The sequence below is a fragment of the Panthera leo genome, chromosome E2 (genome assembly GCF_018350215.1).
Source record: "Panthera leo isolate Ple1 chromosome E2, P.leo_Ple1_pat1.1, whole genome shotgun sequence".
NCBI classification, from domain to species: Eukaryota; Metazoa; Chordata; class Mammalia; order Carnivora; family Felidae; genus Panthera; species Panthera leo.
The window spans coordinates 61,352,815-61,380,225 of record NC_056693.1 but is presented as its reverse complement, the minus strand read 5'-3'; the positions used below and the strand labels follow the sequence as shown (position 1 = coordinate 61,380,225).

Sequence of the window (27,411 nt, the reverse complement as noted above, 5' to 3'; positions counted from 1 at the left end):
GCGCCCCGCCCCGCGGGCTCCTCCCCGCCGCCGCGGCCCCCCGGCTGCTGCCCCGATGCGCTGCGCCGGGAGCTGGGGCCGCGTCGCCGCCGCAGCTGCAGGGGCGCCCGGGCCGGGTGACGCCGACGCCGCCCGCGCCCCTCCCAGACCCCGCCGGCCGCATGGAGCCCCCGGAGGGCGCCGGCCCCGGAGGTGAGTGTGGCCCCAGTCCCTGGAAGTCCCCGAGCTTCTCCTTCCCCGCAGCCAGCATAGCCCCTTCCCCGCCCCCCCCCCCTCCCCCGGCCCAGGGCCCTCTCATCGGCCGCTCCCGGGGGCCGCAAACCCCCACCGGTAGCTCCGAGTGAGCCTGGCCGGAGCGGGTGGAAGCCTGGCCTGCCGCCGGGGAAGCCACGCCGGGGGCATCTCCCGGGAACGGCCCCCGCGCTAGGCGGGGGGCGCACACACCGCGTCCCCGCCCCCTTGTCTTCTGAGCTTCAGGCCCCGGCAGCCGCCAGGCGCGCTCCTGGGTGGTTGGCCCAGAGTTTCGTGCCGAACCCCATCCCAGCAGAGCCGGGGTTCTGGGGGGTCAGGGCATGGGGCGTGTCTGGGCCGTGGTTTGGGGTCCGGGTCGGCGAGGCGTGGGGTCGACGCTGCCCTCCTGGGCCGCGCATCTGCTTTGTTCGCCCAAGTCGCTATTCACCGGGGGCTCGGGCAGGGAGGCCGCCTCTGGGATCCTGCAGGGCACCGCGCTTGGACAGGCCCTGGGTGAATGGGGGGAGCGGGGGGGGCGGGGGGGGGGAGCAGCGCACCCGGCAGGGCCTTCGGGGCGCCTGCCTCCACGCTAGCCGGGGCTGCCGGCCTGGGTGAGGCACAGGGCCCTCACATCTGGGAGGGCAGATGTGCACCGAGACCTCCTGGAAGCCTCTGTCAGCTCCCGGTGACTCTGGCGTTTGAGATTCTACCAAGGTCTCCCCTCTTGGAGTGTGGCCCAGGCAGGGTGGCAGCTGGTGATGAGAGGAAAAGTCTAGGAACCCCATTTCAGAGTCCTTTCAGGAAGAGTGTTTGGGCGCCATCAGCGCCGCCACCGGCCTGGCCAGGCCCCAGATGCATCATGGGTTTCCTGGAGGTCCCATCCCAGGGAGCCACTCTTGACCGCACAGGGACCTGTGGAGGGACACCAGCCACATCAGCGACCTCATCTGGAGCCCAAAGGGATGGCCCCGAGGGGTGTCCTGAAGCAACGGGCCCACCCACTGCTGTGTCTGCAGTCTGAGTTGGGCAGGTGCGTCCCAGACAACTGTCTGGAGGACCTTGTCACCCTCCCTGCAAGCGGCACCAGGCACACCCAGAGCCGGTGCGTGTGGGTTTTCTTTGTCTTGTCGTTTGTGGAAGGGATCCACCTTTTTCTTGCTATTGACAGTCCCAGAACCCCAGGACTTCCCCGTGGCAGCTTTGAGGGGACGTGAAGGGAAAGGTGAGGGCCGGGGAGCACAGAACTGGGAGATGGGGGGAAAGCAGCCTGGCCTTCAGTTTTCATGCCCACTTCTGTCGGTGGGGACAGATTCACTTCCCTGCAGGGCTGCGGGAGCCCTGAGTGAGGTAAGGAGCGAAGGTGTTTGGCCGGGAGAGGGGCTTTATGATTTCAGTTTCCGACTCTCTTACTGAGTGCACAAACATGTATTTATCAGGTGCCCACCCTGTGCAGGAGCAGCGGTGGGAACACAGCAGGGGCAGATGGGGCCACACTGACGGGGCTCATAACTCTTGTTACCTGGTAGCCATTTCCTGCCTACACAGTGGCCTGGTGATCTCCATTCTGTGGGATCTCATGAGGTCACACATGGGTGGCTCTGTCATTCTCTCAGCTCACTGACTTTTGAAAACTTTATTTTGGAGCATGTGGGACACACAAATAAGTAGAACAGTGCGGTAGAGCTCTGCGTGCCACTTCCCAGCCTGCTCTACCAGACCACCAGCATCCTCCCTTCAGGAGTAATTCGTAGCCAGTCTAGACACACTGTTTCATCTGAAAGTATCTCTGAAAGATCAGGTCTTCACAGAGCATAAGGAAAAGCCCACTTTTGCATCTAAACAAACTAACACTGATTTCTTTTTTTAATGTTCGAGAGAGAGCGTGAGTGGGGGAGAAGCAGAGAGAGAGGGAGAAGCAGCGGGGATGGGGGCGGGGGGGGGGGGGAGGAATCCCAAGCAGGCTCCACGCTGTCAGCACAGAGCCCGACGTGGGGCTCAAACTCACAAACCGTGAGATCACGACCTGAGCAGAAACCAGCTCAGACGCTTAACCGACTAAACCTCCCAGGCACCCCAACAATGTCTTCATACCCAAGTGCGCAGACATGGAAATGAGAAGGGAGGCGGTGCACTTCTTGAAGGGCCCCAGCTGGGGAAAACCAAGGTTGCGGCCCACCGGACTCCAAGTCTGTCTGAACAGCCACAGGGAGAGGCCGTGGCCCTGCACCGAAGAGGTTGAGCCTTGGCAAGGCCCACCCAGCATCCTCCAAGTCCAAGGACAAGGGGCCAGGGAAATGGGGTGTGAGTGCCCCCCACCTCTGTGACCACCTCTCCCTCCCCACTGCAATTGTGTCATATATATTCATTCATTCACTTCATTGATTTGTTCAACTGTTCGTGCGGTGCACCTCCTCAGTGCTCAGGGCAAGGCCCAGGGCACGCAGCAGGGAACTTGAAATTTGGGCCAAGCGCTCGCACAAATGTGCCGGAAAATAGGTCAGCCACGTGGCACAAGGTAACCCTATCATATCCATCCACTCACATCAGCCACCAGTGCTGGGGGGCAGGACTGTGGTAACCCAACTGCGGTCCCCATGGGGCACTGGTTCGCTGTCTGCACAGGGCGGGGCAGCGCAGCAGTGGCCCTGCAGGGGCTCAATGGGGGCTGTGCTGAGCTGAGAATCACAGTGTTGCTACCCCACCCCCTGGCCCCAGGTGACCCAGGGGCTGCTGAGCCTGGCCGTCAAGCACACCTGCCCCGTGCCTGCTTTTCACTCCGGTCTCATACCCTAGAAGAGCTGTGGGTCTCATCCATGGAGAGGTGATTCCTAGCACGGCCGCCTAGTTACTATGCGGTTGGGTGTTGGGCTGGCTCGTGCATTCAACAAACATTTATGGTGGACCTACTGTGTGCCGGGACCAAACCTAGGTGCTAGAGGTCACACTTCTCTTACCCACTCCCAGGCTCTGAGCCTGATGCCTGGTGCATAGTAGGTGCACAGCAATTGTTAGTGGATGTCTTGAGTCCTCCTGGATTTGCCCTTCAATTCCAGCCAAAATCAAGCTGTTTCCACTGAGGATTTTTTTTTTTTTTTTAAGATTTTAAGTAATCTCTACACCCAAAGTGGGGCTCGAACTCATAACCCCGAGACCAAGAGTCCTATGCTCTACTTACTGAGCCAGCCAGACACCCCTGAGGATTTCTTTTGAGGTATAATTCACATATCATAAAATTCATGCTTTTAAAGCATACAGTTCTGTGCTTTTAGCGTATTCACAACATTGTGCAACCACCACCAGCATCTAATTTTAGAATATTTTCATCAACTCGGTGGGGTGGGGGTGGGGCCTAGGTGGCTCAGTTGCTTAAGTGTCCAACTTCAGCTTCAGTCATGATGGTGTCCTGATATCACGGTTCATGAGTTTGAGCCCCGCATCAAACTCTGCCCTGGCAGTGCAGAGCCTGCTTAGGATTCTCGCTCTCTCCTCTCTCTCTGCCCCTCCCCTGCTTGTGCTTCTTCTCTCAAAATAAATAAGCTAAAATATACATACATACATATGTGTGTGTGTGTCTGTGTGTGTGTGTCTGTGTGTGTGTGTATGTAAATTTTTTCATCAATTTGAAAAGCAACCCCATACCCATTAGTTCTTTCCCCATTCCACACACATCCCAGCTCCTGGAAATCACCACCTACTTTCTATGTCTTTCCTAATCTACTCTTTTTATTTTTAAAACTTTTTGGGGGCGCCTGGGTGGCGCAGTCAGTTAAGCGTCCGACTTCAGCCAGGTCACGATCCCGCGGTCCGTGAGTTCGAGCCCCGCGTCAGGCTCTGGGCTGATGGCTCGGAGCCTGGAGCCTGTTTCCGATTCTGTGTCTCCCTCTCTCTCTGCCCCTCCCCCGTTCATGCTCTGTCTCTCTCTGTCCCAAAAATAAATTAAAAACGTTGAAAAAAAAATTAAAAAAAAAAAAAAAAACCTTTTTGTTTTGGGGGCGCCTGGGTGGCTCAGTCGGTTGAGCGGCTGACTTCGGCTCAGGTCATGATCTCGCGGTCCGTGAGTTCGAGCCCCGTGTCAGGCTCTGTGCTGACAGCTCAGAGCCTGGAGCCTGTTTCAGATCCTGTGTCTCCCTCTCTCTGACCCTCCCCGTTCATGCTCTGTCTCTCTCTGTCTCAAAAATAAATAAACGTTAAAAAAAAAAACACTTTTTGTTTTTAATGTTTATTTATTTTGAGAGGCAGAGAGAGAGGAGAAAGAGAATTCCAAGCAGGCTGCACACTCAGTGCAGAGCCCAGTCAGGAGCTCGAACTCAAGAACTGTGAGACCGTGACCAGTGCCAAAATCAAGAGTCAGACGCTATACCGACTGACTAATCCACTTTTCCACCCTTTATGGATTTGCCTGTTCTGGACATTTCATATAAACGTTACCACAGCGCATGGCCTTTTGTGACCGGCTTCTCGCACTTACCATGTTTCTGAGGTTCATGCATGTTGTAGCCTACATCGGTGCTTCCCTTCTTATGGCTTCTTATGGTTCTTATGGCTGAGTAACATCCCATGGTGTGGATGGACACACATCATCCGTTGATGGACATCTGGGCTTGACTCCACTTTTGACTACTGTCGTACTTCAGCAAACATTCATGTGCAGGTGTTTGTGTGGATGTGTGCTTTCAATGATCGTGGTTATAAGCATAGGAAGGGGACTTCCGGATCATGTGGTGACTCCATATATAATCGTTTGGGGAACCACTAGATGGTTTTCCACAATGGCTATACCACTTTACATGCCAAGGTCAATCCTGCTCCTTCTGAGGGGCTCAGAACCTTCTCTGTCCCTGGCCTCTTCTGCCCTGGCATTTTGACTCTTAATCTCCATTACATTCTTCCTGACAAAAGATCAGTGAGTGTCCTTTATGGCAAAAGTTGCATCTTCTGCATTTTCATCCCCCCACAGCTTTGACACAGGCCAAGGACCAGGGTTTACAGAGTACAGATCACCCCAACTGCCAAGAGACATGGAAAGGAATAAAAAACTAGACACCTGATGACTTTGAAACATTCAGGGCTACCGTTTTCTGTTGGCTCCATGATACCATCGACCGCAAATGCTTTGTTATTTCAGAGATGTTGAAATTTGCCAAAATGTGCTTCTTACAGTCAGCACAACAGGCTAGGCTGTCCAAGACCCCTGGACCCCAGCATCTGTAATGATGCTCGTCCCCCACCTCATACTATCTCAGCACCTATGGACTTCATCCTTCCCACCTGGCCTGCATCTCACATAAATGGAGGTAGAGGTCATCCTACTCAGCTCAAAACCCTTCAGCGGCTTCTCCCAGCTCACTCAGAGTAGCAGCCAAGGTCCTGATGACATCTGTGTGATGTGCATCCCCTGCTGTGTCCCCCTGCCTCACCCGTCACCATGGGCCATGGGTATAGAAGTGTCTCAGAATTACGACAACACACACCAGCGTGATGTGAGCCCATGGATACTCACACCCTCACAGAGAGGGACTGGGGTTCTGTAGTCCCCACCTCAAGGAAACAAAGCAGTGTCCCATGGAGTAAAGGCTCCTTGAGGATTCTCGACAGGGACTCTCAGATGGCTGGTCGGAGGTTCAAGACAGGCGTCCCTGCTGACCCCAGCTCAGAGCAGCGTCTGAATCACATCTCTTGTGCCATCTTGCTGGGAAGGTGTCCTTGCTGGGCTGGGAGGGCCAGGACACTGGTGGATGTAACTGTATCCTCCAAGGATACTCCAAAGCCACAATCCAAATGTGTCAGAGAGCTGGAAGCCAGATCCCCTGAGCCCCTATCCGGCTCCCAGCCCCATGTGATGACACAGCATGGGCAGGGCCCGGTCCCATCTCCCCTCAGCTATACTTCCCAGGAACAGTGGTACCCTCCAAGAGGAGGCCAAGGTGTTACCCAGAGAGCCCTACAGCTCTGAATGGATGGCATTATCTTCCCACTCAGCCGGAAACCCTTTAGACCCACAGGACCTGCTGGGCGGCATCCAGGCTGCTGGCCACCCTGTTGGGGGGGACAGGCCCACCCCTAACAGGCAGCTGTTGGCAGTGGGGGCCCGACTGGACCCTCCTAGATGCAACACTCAAGGCAGATGCTCCTGTAGCTGCGCACACACCCAGCTCTCAATGTTGACCCCGTGGGACAGGCATGGATGCTGGGGCTTTGCAGAGCACTGCTGAGGGGAGTCAGGAGGCATTCGTTCACTCTTTTGGGGGCCACGGTAGGGACACGGAGGAACCAAGGGGTCCAGCTGCCTCAAGGGACGTGCCTCACAGGTCCTCTGGCTGAGTTCAGGGAGCGACAAGGTCAGGCAGCGGGAGGGGGAGGTGGGTGGGTTCTGGAACATTTTGGAGAGGCTGGTAGGAGGTACGGATGGAGGGACGTGAGCTGAGAAGACAAGGTGTTGGGCCGAGGAGCGGAAGGGTGCAGTTGGTGCTTCCTTGGGGCAGGGACCCCATCTCTGAGCGGCTCAGCCTCTACCAGGCAGACTGCCCACCGGGCCTCCTGCTCTCATCTGAGAAAATCATCAAATGCAAAACACGAGTGATCACGTCTTCCAAAAAAAACAAAAAAACAAAAAAAACCCCTGCAAACCTGGAGAAACACTCCTCAGTATCTTACCATGAAAATGCGTTATTCAGCATTCAAACACGACAGCATAGGACTTTAAAAGTCAATCCACAGAGGGCAGGCAGGCCAGCAGGGGCCATTCTGGATCAAAGGGACCCAAAAGGCAAGGAAATGCTAGAGAGACCACTGCACCCTTGGTTGGACTTAAGAGTAGAGACAGAGGACGCTGTTGGACACCCCCTTCCCCATCCACAGGAGCCCACTGCCCAGGGTCTGGCATCCGGGCCCAAGGCTACCCTGCTCACTGCCCGGGGCCTCAAAGGGGGGCTCAGTGAACCAGACACCCGGGTCTTCCCCGCCCCCATGTCTCCTCCCAGGTAACACCGTCTTTGTTGCAGAAATGGTTAAGGAGAATGAGGTGCCACAGGCAGCCCTGGGCACCCTGGCCCACGGGACAGGAGGCAGCTGCCACTCGCCCACGGCCGAGGAGGAGGTGGCCATCCCGATACCAGCACCGGGGCTCTTGCAGGTCACAGAGAGGCGGCGTAAGTACAGCTGACCTGCCCAGCATGTGTCCCACGGGGACCACGATCCCCTGGGAAATGGAGGGCAGGGTCCCCGTCCTGTCCAGACAGTACCCCAGGGGTATCCAGGGTGGCAGTGGCGGTGGTGCCGAGCTCTCACAGCTCTGGCTCTGTGGGCTTTGGCTGTACCATCTGCAAAGCGGGGGACCCCAGAAGGTGTTTAGGGTTGAGTGTGTGGAGTACGGGGGTGTCTGGGTCTGCCCCGTCTTATCCTGGCCACACAGGGCTTCACCCGGAGCTCTTCTTCCCTGGGGCTCATGGGGGGCCTTGGGTGGACGGACCGCGCCCATGACCAGCCATCCCCCTGCCCGGCCCCGCAGAGCCCCTGAGCAGCGTCTCCTCCCTGGAGGTGCACTTTGACCTCCTGGATCTCACTGAGCTGACAGACATGTCCGACCAGGAGCTGGCTGAGGTCTTTGCTGACTCGGACGACGAGAGCCTGGCCAGCGAGTCGCCAGCAGGTGGGCTGGCGTTGGGGCGCAGTGAGCAGCGTGGGGCGGTCCTGGGGCCCAAGCCGACCAAACACAGCTCTCCTCAAACCCCTATTTCGGAAAATAACTGTTGCTCACGTGTGTGTCAAAATCAGCGTTTGTCACTGTACCATTTCGTTCGATATTTTGGCATTTTATTCTTTCTAGTAATCTCTGTCCCCAGCGTAGGGCTCGAACTCACGACCCCAAGGTCAAGAATCGCATGCTCCTCCAACTGAGCCAGCCAAGCATCCCAATATTTTTGCATTTTACATGTCTATTTGCCCAGCTTTAAGGAATTTCCCTCCTGTTTTCCTCAATTCTCCTTTCCAAATGCCAACAAAAGGCCAAAGCCATAGTCCCACCAAAAAGTGAAATTTACTAAATGTGAATGTAATCATTCACAAGTTAGGCTAAGCCAAGCAGGGTGGCCTTCATCGACCCTGGCACCACAGTTCAGTCCTTTGTTTCCCCTTCGGTTGCTGGGGAAGTGTTGCCCTTGACCCAAGACCTATAGGGCTCCAGAAACAGCCACGCAGCCAGTGGGGGTATGGGGACCCAGGGACCGTTTTCTCTCCCTGATCGCACCTCGTGCAGGCAGGGGGTGGAATGGGGGGCTCAGGCTCCAGCTCTGTACTGTACAGCCTGCACCCTGGGAGGGTGACGGACTGCTCAGATGCTGTGGGCCAGGTTCACAGCCAGGGTGGGATCTCAGCTGCACAGAGACCCTCTTTTTTGTGGGCATCACAAACGTCCTTGCCCATGCCGCCTCCAGACCCCCATGTCCGCAATGCTGGTGGCCTGGCATCTGTGTTTTCTAAACACCCGGGGGACCCCAGTGTGCAGCCAGACCCCGTGTGAGAGGCACACGGGGGCCCAGCCCAGTAGCTGCAGGAATGACCTGACCCTTATGTTCCCATCAGGCCTGCACCCACTACCCCGGTCTGGCTGTCTGCGCTCCCCCTCCTGGACGCGAACCAGGGCCGAGCAGAACCGAGAAAAGCAGCCACTTGGTGACCAGGAGCGCCAACCAGCAATTGTGGACACATTTCTCACCGTGGAGAGACCCAAGGAGGACTAGGCCAGCTGGCCCCGGGGCCGAGGCAGGACAAATCCGGACAATACTGACCCCATGGACACTGCCCACCCATGTGGCTCTGGGTCAGGTTCTCGGGGTGCCCCAGCACAAGCACAGCCCAATGGCCTTATGTCCCCCTCCGTCCCAGTCCCTGAGTCTCGGACAACAATGGCTGAGGACGAGGTGGGAGTGGCCTAGGCCTTTTGGAAACTTCTGTCTGCAGGAGGGGTGCTCTCATCTGCCACAAGAATCCCGAGGGGGTGTGGGGTGAGGGGGACCTAAGTCGGAGACAGCTTCTCTGCAAACCCCCTGAGGGCCTCAGGGTTCTGGTCTGGGAATGGCCACACCGTGCTCCAGCCCGCGGGATGCTCTGCTATCCAGCCAAGTGTGTGGGTAGGGGAGTCCGTCCTGAACAATGCCACCTTCATTTCAGTCCCATCCTCTTCTTGCCACCCAGGGAGCATTGCTGGCACCAGGGCACCCTCCTCAGGACCTAAGACCCTGCTTGTCTTGGTCCCCGTGTGACAGCCAAGCCCACCCTCCGTGGTTCGTAACACCAAATAAGGCACAACCGCCTCAGACTGTGTGGGTGGGCGGGGTCTGCCCTTGCCCGGGACACAGTCCAGCATCTGTGCCCCTGCTTGGCGTCCTGGCCTGGGGTAGAGATGCCCGAGGGGGACTGGGAATATGAGGGGCCCTTGCACAGCCCCCAGGCCCCAACTTAAGGGCATCAGGCTCAGCTGCTCCCAATGCTGCTTTTTATGAGCTAAGGGATAAAAGAGGCTTCTGGTCTGACAGCAAATCCAAGAACAGTTTAAAAATAAATACGTAAGTCTGCTTTCGGTCCCCAGGCCAACCCGCCCTGACCCGTTCCCCACCGAAACGTTTCTAAGGGAGGAGAACCTGCCCTCCTATGGAAGCCCCGGGGGTGCCCTGGGCCCGCTGTGCACAGCTAAAGGCAAGTCCCCCGCTGAGAACACAGGCCTGCTCCCTCCACTCGAGGAGGACCAACTCAAAGGATGTTTGCCAGGCACCATCCAGAAGTCCACTTAAACACAAACCCCGTCAGGGCAGCTGCATGGCCCCCCCCGCCCCCTGCGTCTTTTTCCTCCATCTCTAGCCTTCCTGCTATGGCTTCTGCAGAGTTTATTTACCAACATTGGGATTAAAATCTCACCTCTTCCTAAGGCCCAACCAGTGTCTCTTCCTTTCTAGGTGACACCAGAGCTCAGAAGAGCGTGTCGAGGATAGAGGAGCTGCCCTAGCAGCAAAACTGCGCTGGGCCTTCTCCAGCTGAAGCCACTGGGGGTTCCTCGGTGCTGTACTCTGGGCTGCTTATATGGGTCACGTGTCAGGGACAAGTGCCCTGGATTTCTAGTCCTTAGGAAGTGAAGATCCCCTCCTACGCATGCACACGCACACGCACACGCACACGCCCAGGCCAGAAGAGGCCCAAGGTAGCTCCCCGGCAAGTCTTCTGAGCCCAGGCAGATTCCCAGAGCAGCGACTGGTCACAAGGAGGCAGCCAGCAGGTTGGGACTGTGAGGAAAAGGCCAAGGGTGAGGCCCAAACCCCAATTCTTTTGATTACCCATGTAACAAGGGGCCCAGAAAACAGGCCCAGGGCTCCTTGCCAGGCAGTTCCTCCTGCTGGCCTCTCTGGAGGGAAGCCCGAGCCTCCCTGATGGAAGGTTCTAGGCCAGGTCTCCCACATCCCTGGGCCCAGGAACTGACTCAAAGCCTGTGTAGTGTGTGGCCAGGTGGCCCAAACAGGGTGAAGGGGTGAAGGAAAGGGCTTAGGAGACTCCAGAGGGAGCGAGAGCAAGGGTATCCAAGACAAAAAAACAGCAGGGGTTGGGATTCACCTACGTGTGCTGGGGGTGTGAGCCTGAGGGAGGCTGCACCAAGCCCCAAAATGGACCAATGCCCAGGTCCTGGACATCATGGGGCTTTCGCGGGGTTGAGGAGAGCACCTCCCACCTCTGTCAGAGGGTCCCATTAGCTCAGCTAATGAAGGTTGAGTTTAGTGGAGACTTCATGACACGGTGAGCTCTGGAGAAGTAAAAAAATCCAACGATGGCATGTCTTACACACAACAAAAACGGAAAGTGCTTGTCCCAACTTGGAAATTCTATTTTTGAAGCAAACACAACAAATGATTCAGAAATTTTTAAACCAAATCCCAGCGTCTGGTCTTGACCAAGCAGAGAACAGAGGTCACATGTGGCAAGTGGAGACGTCCCACCCCCACACCCAGGGTGCCGTGAGCAACAGCTGGGAGGCAAGCAGGTGTCACCGGGGTCCCAGACATCCACCCGCCCCCTGAGAGGCAGCGGCTGACACCCCTTTACTGTCGTGGTGCCGAGGACTCTGGGAGGCAAGCAGGGATGCTGCCACTGACCCCAGGCTTCCAGTCCTGACCCCAGCTCCCCGGGCTGGGCCCTTGCTGCGCTCTCAGACCAACCAGACAAAATAAGGCAACAGAGGCCTAGAGCTCACAAGCCAGAATTGGCCTTCCTCTCGTCTGGCAGCCGCCCAAACACCAGGAAGAGGGTTACCGGGGGGGCAGCAACAGCAGGACCCTGCACAAAACCCACAGGTCCCCAGCTCGGTCCAGACCCTCCCTCTCTGTGATTCTAACAAAAGGGGGTCACAGGGAACACGGCCAGCTGGAGAAGGGACTTAAATCCAGACACACCCTGCTCAGTAAAGCTGTCTGCCCTGAGAATGGGTGCTGGCCTCAGTGGAGAGACTGCCTCCCGAGAGCTCAGAGCAGCACCCGGGTGCTGGGGGCGGGGTGGGCTTCAGGGCCCCCCATGTCTCCACGACCCTCCCCCCAACCACGCACTGACAGGCCTTCCACCAACCCAAACCCAACACTTTCCCTTGGTAACTGGCTGCTTTTTCCCTTAATTCTGCCACTTCACTAAACCGTGCAATTTCTGAACTGAGCCAAAAGCCTCTGCTCCTTGGGGTGATTAAGGACACCAGCGCTCACACCTGTCCCCACCAAATCCACCCACCACCCCCCTCCCCTCATGGGAGGCCCACGAAGGTCTAAACTCAAGGCTCCACCAGGAAGAGGCGTGCCTTCTGCTTCCTGTGGGGCAGGGGAGTTACGGCTCACGGCCCGCCCCTCCGACTCGGGACCCCATCCTCTAGGTATCCAAAATGCTCGTTTGCCCTTATCAGGTTTTAACGTGTTTCCCCGTGATTCTGGCAGCAGCTTTCAAAGCCAGGGTTGCTAAGCTGGGCTCTCTCGCACGCAGCGCTTTGCAGCCCCTCCTCCCGCCCCTGGTTCCAGGCCGTCAGCCCCTCAGGAAGGGAGGTGTCCTCCTCCAGGCTGCTGGTGCCTTTCACAAACTCCTTGTAGGCGGGCTTCTCCACAAAGGGCCGGCGCCCCAGCAACTCACCATGTCTGCCCTTCTCCAGCAGCCGCTTGCCCGCCTAGAAATCACAGCGGCCTATCACTCAGCCGCTCCCAGGACAGCAGGCGCTGCGAAGGCAAGCCCCAAACCCAAGCCAGGACCTGCCCCACTCACCTCTTCCACCTGCTCTCGGCAGCCGGTCGGCGGGGCCGGGGCCTGCTCACAGGTGGAGCCCACGGGCACCGCACCTCCTCCTCAGTGAGCTGGGCGGCGGCCTCACGAGCCGGCTTCTCCACCAGCATCTCGCCTTGTTGGGGAAAGTCGAAGGACACGTGGTCCGGCTTTTCGCTCATCCCAAACTGCACAATCTGGAAGGAGCTGGGGGTGAACCTGGCTGGATCCCACCCTGCAGGGGTCCCTGCCCTTTACCTGAGCATAGGCGCTCTGGGTGGCCTTCCTCAAGTCACCCTGGGCCCCTGACCTGTGACCCCCCCCCAAAAAAAACAGCTGCTCAGCCACCCTGCCCCCCAGCATCGTGCACATGTGGTCAGAGAACTGCTCCTGTGTGTAGACACTGCTCCCTGGGCGAGTACTGGGCAGAGCCGAGCCCCTCGCCCCGGGGGGATGATGGATACCTGTAAGACACAGGCAGGAAGTGCCCCGGTCAGTCCGCACACAGAGCTCCTGCCCCATCCAGGTCCCACCCCAGACCAACTTGCCCTACTGTGACCAGCGGTCACAAGGGTGTGGGAGGAGAGGAGCCTCTTGGGCCCTACCCAGAATTAGCAGGTCTGGGTAGGGTCACCCCAAAGATTAGCATGGAAACAACCTCCAGCCTACCCACCCCAAAGTAGCTCCAGAAGAGCCAGGTCCGAAGCTTAGAAGTGAGGGAAATTTAGGATCAAACCTCTTGGGTGCCAGGTGGCTGGCATCCAGACTCCACTCCTCCTCTCTGCCACCCACCCCCCCAAGGAATCTTTTGGACCAAACTCTAGACCTAAATTAATTCCTCGACAAGTAACAGTGCTGCCGCTGTGACACGTACTGCGCCCGCATAACCACAGGCCACACAAAGCCACCTGGGTAAGGCAAACGCCCAGGGCTAGAGGCTACGGGCGGAGAGACCGACCCTCGGCAAAGGGTCCGCGCACCCCAGGAGCCAGCCTACCACCGCACACCCAGCCTCGTGGTGGGCCACGGTCCACCACGGTCGCCTTCTCGCTGGGCTGCAGGACCTGTGTCTTCCTCTCAAGGCCTCCACGTCAAATTGCCGGGCCTGTGAGAGGCAGAGGACAAACGGACATCTGGGAAGTGGGCGCCAAATCCACCCAGGGAACGCTGGGGGCTGGTCAGAGCCTCTGCTCAGCAAGTACAGACTCACAGCCTCCACACGCGGCTCAGGCCCAGTTTGGTGCCTGTCCCTCCACGCCAGACACGATGCTGCCTTCTGCTCTGCAGAAGCCCTGCCTCCCCACCTCCAAAGAATGTGTCCCACTCATGCACTTTGCACGCAGCAGACTGCTTTAGGTGGCCCATTTTCAGCCAATGTGATTAGCTATGCTCTGTGGCTCGCTAAGTGACACAGGAAGCATGGAGACAAGGAGTGGTTCCCAACGCCTCCCACACCGTAGCTCACAGGCGGTTAGCAGTACCGAGCAAAGGCACCAACGGCTCACCCGAGCTGCCAAGACAACTCTCCAGAAGCTACCCAATACTCCCCACCCTTCCATACGTGTCACGCTTTAGTGGGAAGATACACACAAAGCAAAGCAGCACTGGTTCTCACGGCTGTGGGGCTGACAACACAGGAAGGGCAGCCGCTGGCTATCTGGGCACCTCCCTGATCTCCGTCCCTTAAGGTCTAGCCTTAAATTTTTTTGTGCGAGGATGTTCTCCTGTGCTACCTACCTTCAAACCTCAGTCAGGATGCAGTAACCACGCAGCCCTGACTGAGCTGTGCGCGAGGGTGGGGTCCAAGGTGCCCAGCTCCATCCACCATCAAGGTGAGGCGTGGGGGTCTGGGGGTCGCTGGGAAAGCAGGAGTCTTCCAGAGCGCCCCTCCCCCCAGGGGCTTTCAGATGCCCCCCAGGGGTCTGCTTTGTCTGCTTTCAGGTGCCTTGTGTGGAACCCTGGGGAGACTGGGACACGCCTGGGAAGTGCCTGGCACCTGACACCTGGGGCCAACCATGTAACAATCGGATACCCATTCTCGTTCTCAGGGGCCCCTTGCATCACAAGGATTTCCCCTCCCTGGAGGCGGCCTGTGGCCGTAGCTGCAGCTCAGTGCCCTTGCCTTCCTGGTAGCGAGCCCCTCCCACTGCCAGCCATAGCTCCCCAAGATCCCTACCCGCTGACTGCAGTTCCCCGAGCTGCTGAGCTGAAGCCAGGAGGCCAGGCAGCCATCGCCCGCGCTGAAGCACACACTCCAGCACCCACCTTCGGAGGGCTGTCCTTGTGGCTTCCGTGAGGGAGCTCTCCAGGAACCCCCTCCTCCAGTCTGCAATTAGCATCCAAACCAGGGCCTGAGCCACTGCCCTGCAGGCCCCACCTCTCTGAGATTTTAAACGTAGCTCTAGACAGAGCATGAAGGCTGCTGGCAGATTCCCAAGCGCCAAATTTTGGTCTGGAAAACCGCCTACGGATCCTGTGAGCCGAGGTAACTCTGGGTCTTCGTGGCAGACACCAAAATGCCAGCACCCGACCCGGGAAAGGAGAAACTGGTCATGAGTGCCCGGGACTGGGTATTACAAGAGGAGCTCCATGACAGGGACCACAGCTAAGCTAGGCAGCAACTTTGTCAGTCACCAGTTTGGGGCCAGGCCGGTTTTTTGGTTAAGCGCTTACTGAGGTGTAATTTATTCAACATTAAATCCACCCATCTTTTTTTTTTTTTTTTTTTTAAACGTTTATTTATTTTTGAGACAGAGAGACAGAGCATGAACAGACAGAGCATGAGGGTCAGAGAGAGGGAGACACAGAATCCAAAACAGGCTCCAGGCTCTGAGCTGTCAGCACAGAGCCCAACGCGGGGCTCGAACTCACGGACCGTGAGATCATGACCTGAGCCGAAGTCAGCCACTTAACCAACTGAGCCACCCAGGCGCCCCTAAATCCACCCATCTTAATCAGGGCCACGAAGCCGCCCCGATTGCCTCCTGCCACCTGGGTCCTTGTGTTCAGGAGAAGCACTCTGAGCAGGCCATTGAAAGGCTCGTCAAAGGTGAGCTGGGCAGCCCTGGAGAGGTGGGGGGCCTTCCGCAGGCTGACCTGGGGCCCCAGCGTTACCTCGGCTCACAGGATCCATAGGTGGTTTTCCAAACCAAAATTTGGCACTTGGTTTACCTTGGTTTAAGGGTGTACCTCAAAGACTTCTAGTACATTTATCAAGTCACACGACTCCTGCCCTAATTTCAGACACTTCCATCATCTGTAAGGTACCCTATGCCTGACGTGGGGGATTCCAGGGCCCACCCTAGCTACCCACACGTGTATTTTCTGTCTCCACGGACTTGTTATAAACCTCTCATATAAATGGAATCACACAGTACATGGCCCTTTGTGCCTGGCTGCTTTCACTTGACATAATATTGGGAGGTTCATCCCTATTGTAACACGTGCCAGTATTTCTTTTCATGGCTGAATAATATCCCATTTTACATACACACCTTTTGTTTATCCATTCATGCACTGATGGACGTTTGGGGTGTTTCTACCCTTTGGCTAGTGTGAACAACATTGCTGTGAACACACGTACACGTCTTTGTGTGGACAGGTTTTCAACTCTCCAGGGTAGATACCTACACGTGGAGTTGCTGGGTCATAGGAGGGCTCCGTACTTTACTTTCTGAACAGCCGAACTGACTCCCAAAGCCCAGTCAGCCCGGTTTACGCTCCCATCAGCAGCCCTATTAGACGTCCTGTACCTCTACATCCACGCCAACTCTGTCTTTTACAGCCGTCCGTGGCATGGAAGTGCTACCTCATTAGATTTGCATTTGCCTAATAAATCATGACACTCAGCATTCTGTCATGTGGTTTTCGGTTGTCTATCTTCTCTGGAAAAATGTCTTTTCTAACCCTTTGCCCATTCTTAGATGGGGTTTTATGTTCTGGATTCTAGACCCTCATCAGACGCATGAGTTCCAAATATTTTTCTCTGTTCTCTATACTTGCCTTTTTATTCACTCAGTAATGTCCTTTGACACAAAAAAGATTTCAATTTTTATTAAGTCCGATTTATTTTTCCACTTGTTGCTTGTGCTTCTGGTATCGTATTTAAGGAACCACTGCCAAGTCCAGAGTCATGAAGATCTGGTCTTCCATGTTTTCTTCTAAGACTTTTATAGTTTTAGCTCTGAAATTCAGGTCTTTTACCCACTTTAACTTTTGTATCTGGTGCCAAGGTCCAATTTCATTCTTTTGTATGTGCATATCCCATTGTCCTAGCACATTTTTTTGAAGAGACCGTCCTTCCCCCATTAAGCGGTCTTCACAACCTTAAGAGAAATCAACTAAGCACAGATGTACAGGCCGCATCTGTACTCGTGAGTTTTCCTCTGTCAGTATGTCCGCCTTGTCAGGGCCGTGTTTTGTTCACCGAGCTTTGTGGCAAGTTCTGAAATAGGGACGCAGGAGTCCTCCAACTCCGTCTCCTTTCATGAGACTGTTTTGGCTACTTGGGCACTTTGCAACTCCGTGTGAATTTACTTATTTACTTACTTAGGATTTGGTTTCATTTTTGTTTTTGTTAAGTGGGCTCCATACCCAGTGCGGAGGCCGACGCAGGGCTTGAGCTCACGACCCAGAGGCCGAGACCTGAGCTGAAATCAAGAGTTGGGACACTTAGCCAACTGAGCCACCCAGGCGCCCCTCCACGTGAATTTTAAGACCAGCTCTTCCATGTCTGGCTTTTAATAACCGTACAAATGTCTCCTGTACATCTCCTTCCCTCCACCTTCACCTTGTTATTGTCACAGATTACAGCTTTCTACATTACATACCCATCACAGAAATTGTAATTATTGTTCTATGCACTTGTCTTTACCAGTACCACTGTTATTTCTTCACATGGCTTCAAGTTACTGGCTAGCACCCTTTCATTTCAGCCTGAACTCTCTCTAGCATTTCCTGTAGGCTACGTCTGAACACAATGAATTGCCTCAACGTCTCAGTACCTGGGAACGTCTTAATTTCCCCTTCCTTCCTGAAGGGCAGTTTTGCCAGATGCAGAATTCTTTGTTACAGGTTTTCCCTTTCATACCTGGAACATGTCACCCCACCGCCTTCTGCCCTTCTGAGTGTGTAAGGAGAAATCTGTTATCAAGTCTCACTGATGACCCTTTGTACACTGTATCCTTTCCTTCTTGCTGGTTCCAAGCCTCTCTTCGGCTTTAACAGATGATGATGAGTCTCGATGGATCTTAGAGTTCATCCCTACTTGAAATTCACTGAACATCTCGGGAATGTAGACTCCTGTCTTTTATCCAATTTGGAAAGTTCTGACCCATTATCTCTTCAGATATTCTCACTGCCCCTTTTCCTCCGTCCTCTCCTTCTGGGACTGCCATAATATGCATGTTGGTAGAGTCCCATCTGGTCCTAGGTTCTGTACATTTTCCGTTCCTTTTTCTTCCTGCCCCTCAGACTGGGTAATATTAGCCTATCTCCAAGTTTGCCAGTATTTTTCCTCTGCAGCTCACATCTGCTATTGAGCCCTCTAGTGAACTTTTCATTTCAGTCATGTACTTTTCTGCTCCAGAATTCCTATCTGGTTACTTCCTGTAATTTGTTTTCTTACTAATATTCTCTTTGTTGAGACACACAGTTCTTCTGGTCCCCTTTGGCTCTATAGGCATGCAACTTTAAGACAGGTGACATTAGTATTTTTCTAGTAACCCTAATGTCTGTGCTACCTTGGGGACAGTTTCTGTTCATTTCTTTCTCCTGTGAATGAACCACACTTACTGTTTCTTTGCATACTTTGTAATCTTTTGTTGAATCATTAGCTAAGTTTTAAAATGTCTTTTTTCTCATTTACTTTTGTTGCTACATTATAGCGCAAAGAACGAGCAAAAATGTTAAAGGAGAACTTTACACGTCAGGTTCCCAAGGAACATTCAGGTTTTATTTTTTTAATTTTTTTAATGCTTATTTACTTTTGAGAGAGACAGAGACGGAATGTGAGTGGGTTAGGGGCAGAGGAGAGAGGGAGACACAGATCTGAAGCAGGCTCCGGGCTCCGAGCCGTCAGCACAGAGCCTGACGTGGGGCTCAAACGCACGAGCTGTGAGATCACGACCTGAGCCGAAGTCGGACGCTCAACCGACAGCCCCCCACGCGCCCCAGGAACATCCAGGTTTTTAAAAAAACTGGATCTCCCACACAGGGGCCTGAGGCGCACGCGGAGACGAAGGCTCAACAACATGAGAATCACAGAGCGCCACAGCTTGCACTTAGTTATGTGGCTCTCGAAAATGTATCAACAGTTCTTTTCCTCTAAGAATTCTTGTGTCCCCTTCTGTGTGTGAGGACAGAGAGACCATTCTCTGTCCCTGCGATGTCGACATTCACAAAGGCTGGGTCTGCCTCTCGGGGACAGCGGAATCCACGTGACCAGCCTGAGAGAGGAGGGCAGTTCGATGAGGCAGCTGCCGCAGGAGGCTGGTGAGGTCCTAGGTCATCCTGCTGAGTCTGGGCAGCCTCTAATGTATCTCTGGGACGACAGTCTGGGAGGCCTATTCAAGTTTCTTAACTGTGGTGTATAAGTGGACATGGGAGTCACAAGGAGGAAGAACAGAGAGCACATTCTTTGCAGGAAACAGACCAGCCTGGTCGGATGAGAACGCCTCACACATCATCCTGTGGCCAACAAACGTGCACTCCTATGTGTGACCTGACCCCAGCCCTCACCCCGCACTGGGCAGAACACCAGGGAGATGGCAGATGGCAGCACAACAGTGGGAGGGGGCAAGGCTGCACAGCAGAATGTTCCGGGGATGGCAGGGCTCATCACAGTAATCACAGTAATCATTAGGCTTCCAAAGGGCTGCTGAGTAGACGATGACCTGGGCAGGAAGCCCCCTGGGAAAACCCTAAACTCCCAGTGCTTAAACCACCCTGGTGGGGAAACAAGCTTCCTAGTACAGGATCTTGGTTTCAACTACAAAGAAAAGAGAAAAGCAAGGGGGGGCCCCACGTTGGGAGCTGACGCCCAAGACCGTATAATGCAGCAACGGCTCCTCACTGCGGTGGGTCTGTGCTCGGGCATTAGGGAGGCCCCTGCACTAACAACTCCCCAAGTCTAAACCGAATTAAACTAGAACTTCAGATGGCTACAAATCAGCTTTGGGGCTAATCATCTCCGAGGCCTTTGATGTCTCTCAACAGATTCAAAGTTCCAAAGACAAAGGTGGGCACATGCCAGCACTGAATCCTACAACCAGAAACCACCTACCAATCGCATGCAACACCCGAGGCCATCCCCGGCCTGGCCAACACTCACCTGTGAGTGAGCACCGTGACAGCCCAAAGGGAGCACCGCGAGCGTCCTTATGGGGGTCTCCCACCCAGCCCAAAGGGAGCACCGCGAGCGTCCTTATGGGGGTCTCCCACCCAGCCCAAAGGGAGCACCGCGAGTGTCCTTACAGGGGCTCCCACCCAGCTTCAGTGGGTGTAGGTGGGCTGTGAAAATGGACAATCTGCCTTTGATGTCGGGGCCTAACAAAGACAGAGACACACAGACGGTCAGAGCAGGGTCACTTGTGGCCACTTTGCAAAATCTACAAGGACAGCCTGGGGCTCCAGGCACCTTCCCTGCTTCACACTTAGTTATTTGGAGTCAGGAAGCAATGATGAAGTATCCCAAAGGTCAGGTACACTTACCTCCTGTTTTTTTTTTTTTTTTTTTTTTGAGAGACAGTGCGGGGGGGGCGGGGAGGCAGAGAGGGAAAGAGAATCCCAAGCAGGCTCTGTGCTATAAGCACAGAGCCCGACAAGGGACTCAAACTCACAAACTGTGAGATCGTGACCTGAGCTGAAACCAGGAGTCGGAGACTAAACCGACGGGGCCACCCAGGCGCCCCTACGTGAAATACTTTCAAAATAACAATGTTGATAGTACTATCTGTGATACAACTAAAGAAAATCTGAAATGTTCTCTGTAATTCCTTTTGTCCTTGGAAAGGCTCCCATTCAGTGGGTAAAGTCAAGATAATGCACTGTTTCTTCGTCAGTAATGAACTATTTAAAAATGGTGTTGCAATGATAGGATAGTTATTTGAAGAAAGATCAAATTTATGCAATATCTCAAGCTATATATCAGAATAAAGTACAAATGGGTCAGAGACGTAAATGTAAAAAAAATAAGTCATAAACATGATAAAGATGTGTCCATAATATGAAAATAACGAGAGATTCTTTTCTAACTATAATTTGAAACCCAGAAGTCGCAAGAGACCCATCACAATTAAAGTGTTGAAAGCAAAAGACAAAGAGGAAATCCTGAAGCAGCAACAGAAAAGATTCATCACATAGAGGATAACAGCAATATGACGACTGGTGCCTGGCACCTCATCAGAAATAGTAAAATGAAGGCAGTGGAACAAAATATTCAAAGCAGTGAGAACAAGAAAAATTTTTTAAAGTCAAACACGAATGCTATATCCAGCAAAACTATCATTAATCAGGGCAGGGGCACCCGGGTGGCTCAGTCGGTCAAGTGTCCGCCTTCGGCTCAGGTCACAATCTCATGGTTTGCGAGTTCAAGCCCCCTCGTACACTCAGCTCTTGAACTCATTAAAACACCTTCATGACTGTGCTGCCTCTAACATCAAATCCATTCCCGGGGCCATGAGCCGACAGTGAGCAAGAGGAGGACCACCCTGGGCAGCAGGGCAAGTCCACGCGGGACAGACGCGCTCTCAAAAACGGAAAGGGCCAGGGAAGAGGTGATGTCAGTTGTCAGAGCAAAAGGTGAGGGTGAGCTCTTCTTGTCTACCCTCTAAGTTTTTACAACACCGCGCCAGAAACATAGATGTATCACAGCACTCCCACCTGTATGGTGAAGTGACGTTTCTGCAGGCCCAGCCACACCTGTCACTCCCAAAAGTGGATTGCCGGGAGACAGCAACTAGCAGCACCCAAGGGCATCCACAAGCTTCCACTTTTTCCAAATGTTAATATTAACCACTGCAGGGCCCTGATCAAACGAACCACCCCCAGGGGCACCCTGGGTAGCTCGGTCGGTTAACGGTCCGACTCTTGACCTCAGCTCTGGTCTTGATCTCTCAGGGTGAAAAGTTCAACCTTTGCATTCGGCTCTGCACTGGGCATGGAGCCTGCTTAAAAAGGAAGAAGTAAAAAAAAAAAAAGAAAAGAAATCGCCTCCAAATACACAGGTAACGATCTAACCAACCTAACCTTTAGCACAAGGGCATGAAGCCCCAAACCTGAGCGCCATGTGACCGGCAGGCTTGCTGATGTAGATCAGTCAGTCACACCGGCCAGGATGCATCAGAGCCGGGTCAAGGAGGTCAGGGCGGTTGGTGCCAGCCACCACCACGACGTTCGTGAAAGAGGTGAACCCTGGACATGAGAAGCAAGGGCACCCGAGGAGGGGGCTCGGCTGGCACCCACTGGGGTAGTGCTGTATCCCCAGACAGCTCTCCTCCTCTCTCTGGTCCTGACGCCTTGTCCTCTTCTGCGCACCTGCTCATCCTTCTAGGGACCCTGGCCTCCCTGAGCCGCCCTGCACTGGCTCTGCTCTTCCTCTGCTCATTCCAAACGGACTACAGAGGCCATTCAGCGGGGCCAACGCTCCTGCCCGGGGCTGGCTCTGGGGCCCCTCCCTCTGACCCTTCACGGGCAGGACACAAACAGCACACCACTGGCTCTGGTTCTCACAGACCCCATTGCTCTGGCTGAGACGCGTCTCCATCAGAGAGCAGTCAGACGTTCCCCGGCTAACTGGGACCCCCCAGGACCTGGGCCCACGTGTGGACCTCCATCTTGACTCACCACTGGTTCCTGACAGCTTGACACTACCCGATGCCACCCCCCAACCCCTGGGGAGCAAGGAGACTCTCCACGGTGTCAGTGCCCCAGCTACTTCCCAAGGTCTCCATCCACCCAGCCCTAGTGGGCTCACAAGGCCCAGGGAACTGGAATAGTCAAGGGCAGGCAGGACTGCAGAGAACGGGGGCCGCCAGCAGAGAAAGTGGTGGTGTTCCCACCCTCTTTCCCCCTGAATGCTCTCTCCCATCAGCCCCTTGAGACATCAGAACAGAGTACTAACCTAGTTAGAATCACGGTTGGATACGAGCTATGACAAAGGGTTTTGGAACGTCTTGGCTGGGCAGAAAGAATCTAACACAGTAAGCCTCTCAAGCTCTGCTTATAAGGTGGCCCCCAGCTGGCTCTGGGACCTGAGATTTGGGGAGGGTCTCCACTGCTCCCTGATAAGAGGGGCTCCCTAGGCCTAATCTGTTTGTACAGTGTGGTTTTGCTGCACACCTGCCTTCCTCCCGGGAGGCTGGGATTTTGGTACATACTGGGCAGAGAGTGCCACAGGACCAGCCCCCACTGAAAACCTTGGTCAACTACATGCCCACATGTCGTCACAGCTCCATGCCAGGAAAAGTCGGTGCCTCCTGCACGTCCTGAGGGAAGCTGCAGCCAGCTTCCCTGGACCACATTCTTCCCCGCGCGGATTCTGCTCTGTGTCTGTCACCAGTCGTGGTCGTGGGTACAGCTACACATGGGGTCCTAGGAGTCCTCCTAGTGAATCACCAAACCTGGGGTACTCTTGGCAGCCCCAAGATGAAGATGAAAACTTGCCATGGGACCACGGAAAGCATCTCCAAATTTGAAAAACGTTCACCATGTAGACATTTCCAGTGAGATATCGGCACGCCTGACAAGCTACCAGACACACTGAGCTGGAATCACTTTGAGGAAAAGTCTGAACTGAAAGAAAGAGAGAGATTTGGGGACATGGAGTGGGCTCACACCCATGAGACTCTGCGTCAGGAAGGGCAGCAGGAGAGAGGTTCAGAGGGGAAGGAGCAAGGCTCCAAGCACACCATCCTGCAGGCACCAAGGCCTACACTAGGAGAGGTGGGGGAGCCCTCATCTACCTGGTCCACCTCCCCAGGAGGGCCTCACCTCTCCTCATCTCACCACCCCATCTCCACTAACCCCTCCTGCTGGTAGGGAGGGGGCAGTGGGGGGCCTCTGTGGATCTAACATAGCTTTCTCCATTAAGTCTGCCTGAGAGCAGCCTTCCTACAAACAGAACCATCAGGGACGCCCACTCACCCAGGGAGCTGATAGAAACAAAAGCCGGAGGAGGGTCACGCGAGATGTGGCAGTGCCGACAGGACAGGCCTGCTCTCGGCGGCTGTCAGCAGCGTGCACTCACCATCCATCCTCCGCAAGCATCTGGTTCAGCGTGCTCTCCCGGTCACTCTGGCTTCCGAAATGCCCTCGGCCTCGCCTCCTGCCAAACGCATCAATATCATCAATGAACAAGACACAAGGAGCGTTTCTTTGGGCCGCTGCAAACATGTCACGAACCTAAAGTAGGAATCCACACAGAGAGTCTATTTTGCTCCTGGTATGAAAACAAAAATGAGTGTTTGTTAACCCAAGTCTCTGCTTCTCTTCTCCGGAACCCAACCCTTATCTCAACATGTGCGGCGTGCTCTGTGCTCACTGCCGGGTCCACACAAAGACCGGGGCTGTCTGACTCGAGGACAAGCGCCCACCTACCCTTGCTGGCCCAATGCCGACAAATGTTTCCAGGAACTCTGACCCATTCACGGTGATGAAAGGCACACTGGCCTTCCCCGCAGTGGCTGTGGCAAGAAGCAGCTCCAGTGCCAGGAGACCAGTGGGCATGGCTCCCTGAAACAGAAAGGTGATGCCGGGCTCTTAAAGGGGACAGATGGGACCCAAAGACAGGCCCGTTTCTGATTTAAACGGGTGACTTCCAGGCGTCACTAACAAGAATCCCATGAGATGGTGCCCCATTCTTCTAGTCCGAGGTTCTCCTTCTAATATTTTCTTAGAAAATTAAACCACGTTCACCATAAAAAGTTCAAATACCACAGACACACGAAAGCCCATCCACCTAAGCAGGCCATGTCTTCACAAGAGCTCCCGAGGGCAGGGCTTGCTGGGTCAAAGGGTCTGAATGTCTAACGGGTGCCGTCAAACCGTTCTACAAAACAGTGACACCAATTCACACTCTCGTAACACACCTCGGTGTTCGTCTTATGGATTACCGTCACACCTGAAAACTGAAAAGAAATTTAAAGCAGGGAATTTCTACTGCCCCATTTCCAGTCAAGGGTGTGGGTTAGCATCTAGTTACCTCAGAGGAGACCATACAGTGTTTTTTCCTTGAGTCTTTAAAAACAACAACAAAGCACTCACGAAGAGGTAGGGGGAAGGAGTCACAAGACTCAAGTCCACAACATGGTGCTGGACCCCATGTTCCCGTGAACGTGGGTTAGGGTCACGGTGCGCCATGAATCCACCTCTGCCAGTCGCGTGACCACACGCACAACTGAGAGTCCAGGGTACGTGTGTCCACATCTCCTGTAGGCCTTTACGCCCAGGAGGAGCCCACACCCATGTGGGTCCTGATGTCCTCGGCACCACACAGAACGACAGAGACGCCTCCCGCAAGCCCACGCACTGCTGGAGGGTCGCACTCCAGGTGAGAGGCCCTTCCTGGTGACCTGACCGCCACACCGCTTATCACACCCACTTTGCAAGCACGTACAAGCAGCTGGACATCCTAAGAAGCAAAGAGAGGCACCCCCCGCGGCACCCAACCACAAAGCCGAGGGGACCAGCAGCTGGGCCAGGCGCTGGCAGATCTCCAGTAGGGAGCACCAGGGCGAGCTGCACCTCTGTCGCACACACATGCTTTCCAGCAAACACTCCCCAGCCTGTAAGACAGGACAGCACCTCCTACCCTCTAGTCCCCAGGCTCACAGCGGTCACCTGTTGCTGTTGTTCAGAACAAACTGTCTAGTGGCGGCCACACTACGGGGAGGAGCTGGAGAAAGCAAGGGTTCCTACAAGGGCCTGTGTCCAAAGAGCGGTCTACACTAGGCGCTCTTAGCCTGGTCCACATAGCCCGGGGATGACTGAAGGGTCTGTGATTCCATTTCCTTTAAGATGCAAATCATTCTGGGAAAAGGACTGGCAGTTTGTCAAGCCATCAAAGGGTCCATGACACAAAGAGGCACCAGCAGAAACACACAGCAGCCAGAATCACAATGGCTGTACAACAACCCTGACCCACACCAACCCCACCCCTCCGTCCAGGGCAGGGTCAAGGGCTCACCATAAGGCAGCTGTATCTGATCCCAAACCTGTTTATGCAAGCTGTACTTCTATTTTAATTATGTAATTTAACATTGTGTGAACTAAAAAAAAAAACAGGAATAAAAAAAGGTTGTTTCTTCAAAAACTAAGTTGAAAGCTTTGGAAAATAAAGCAATAAAGGCAAACAGCTAAAAAAAATGTCAAATTGAGTAGGAAAGAAAACTCTAAGAAAAACGTCGTAAGAAAATACACGGTTCTACACTCAGACTGCTCTAAGTTTTCACTTCATTTAGACAACAAAACTGTAGGTAACGTGTGGTTTATGCAGGACATTTAACAAAAGATTCTGATCGTTGGCACCAAACTAGACGGACAGACTGGCCTCTAAATGAAAAGCCAATAATGTCTGTGCTTCGAGTGAACACAAACACACTTCAGTTGGGTATGGGCTGTTCCTATAATTGCACAAGCTCATGGTTCAAAAAAGTAAACTCACAGAGGTTTCAGTTAAGAGGATCTTCACAATTCTGCCCTGGCAAATGCTACTTCCCACGATTAATAAAATACACGATCTCTAGAAGACGCTCAATTGTCCCGTATCTGTCCACGCTGACCCATGGTGACCTCTGTGACCGGGAGCTCAGAGCATTATCATGTTTTCTGAAATCAATACCTTTGGAATTGGGGCTCCTAAGTCCTGACATTGCTTGGGATTCTTCAGGAAATTCACAAACTCCATCGTCTCCAACCTGGCCTCTTCACAACCAGCTGCATCTGCAAACCACACGTTGACACTGTACTTTAAGACCCTAGCAGTGTCTCCCCAGCACTGAAGAGGTGGCCCCCGTCCTCGCCTGCCATGCCCAGCCCCCGCCGGGCCCCCTCCTCACAGCACAGAGGAAGACGCCCACTAGGAGAAGGGCGGACACCAGATTCGCAAGGGAAACCTAGAAGATCCAAGAAAACCACTCATCAGTTCCCTCGGGAGAAAGGCTGTGAAGGGCAGACTGATGCTACACAAGGGAGCAGTATCTTTTAAAAATGTGTCAGAGCCTGGACACAGCATCCAGCCTTCCCCAATCCTGAGCCTCTCACCCCACACACGTCTGTCTGCCCAGACACCTGAAATTGGGGGTGAGGAGGACGGACCCCAGCACACCCAGCACAGCCCCCTCACAGTTGAGCCCTGTTATACTATTTCTTAAGGGCTGCCTGCCTAAATATTTCACCAATCGATTCTTTCCTCCATGAAAACAGAATTTATTTCTTCATTTTACTATATATAGTAAACTAGCAGATGCCTACAATATGCTCAAAGGAAGCACACTCCAAAACTGGTAAAAAAAAATTTTTTTTAAGTTTTTATTTATTTATTTTGAGAGAGACAGAGAGAGTGAGCTGGGGAGGGGCAGAGAAGGAGAGAGACAGAGGATCCCAAGCAGGCTCCACACTGTCAGCACACAGCCCAACAAGGGGCTCAAACCCACAAACCGCCAGATCATGACCTGAGCCGAAACCCAAGAGTCGAGCACTTAACTGACTGAACCATCCAGGCGCCCCTCCAAAGCTGATTAAACACTGAACTGTTCTGTATTCAGAACCGCAGAGTCCAGACTGGAGCCCGACATTCACCCGTCGCTCTCGGTGGCACAGGCCACTGCCGTCTGGTTGGGGGAGTTCAATGCCCAGTTCCCAGCGAGCAGTCTCCAAGTTCCGCTCAAAGGTGTCAACACTGCTGATGTT

The 27,411-nt window shown here is 54.3% G+C and overlaps 2 protein-coding genes and 1 pseudogene across 10 annotated transcripts in view; 1 reads left to right on the top strand and 2 right to left on the bottom strand.

Annotated features, from left to right (window-relative positions):
- GAS8 (growth arrest specific 8) overlaps positions 1–27,411 on the bottom strand; it is a 57,352-nt gene that overhangs the window by 23,593 nt on the left and 6,348 nt on the right. The window contains exons 2-4 of one of the 5 annotated variants that reach the window (XM_042920991.1): positions 24,100–24,234; positions 23,905–23,941; positions 23,750–23,827 (exon numbers count right to left, since the gene is read on the bottom strand). The gene's annotated coding sequence lies outside the window, so the exon portion shown is untranslated. Of the gene's footprint in view, positions 1–23,749; positions 23,828–23,904; positions 23,942–24,099; positions 25,734–26,341; positions 26,431–27,411 lie in introns of those variants that run through there. The other 4 variants (XM_042920989.1, XM_042920993.1, XM_042920990.1 and 1 more) reach the window with 4 other exon arrangements.
- Positions 62–9,977, top strand: DBNDD1 (dysbindin domain containing 1). 5 transcript variants are annotated; one of them, XM_042921001.1, is made up of 5 exons: positions 143–192; positions 1,140–1,333; positions 7,212–7,379; positions 7,739–7,879; positions 8,812–9,977. In XM_042921001.1, exons 3-5 carry the CDS (start codon positions 7,235–7,237, stop codon positions 8,967–8,969), a joined length of 444 nt encoding a protein of 147 aa, XP_042776935.1. In that variant the 5' UTR covers positions 143–192; positions 1,140–1,333; positions 7,212–7,234; the 3' UTR covers positions 8,970–9,977. The 5 variants fall into 5 exon arrangements, with proteins under 5 accessions (XP_042776932.1, XP_042776931.1, XP_042776935.1 ...); XM_042921000.1 differs by having other exon boundaries at positions 155–192; positions 1,022–1,333; XM_042920998.1 differs by lacking the exon at positions 1,140–1,333 and having other exon boundaries at positions 62–192; positions 7,233–7,379.
- On the bottom strand, positions 10,103–12,839 carry LOC122209213 (annotated as a pseudogene).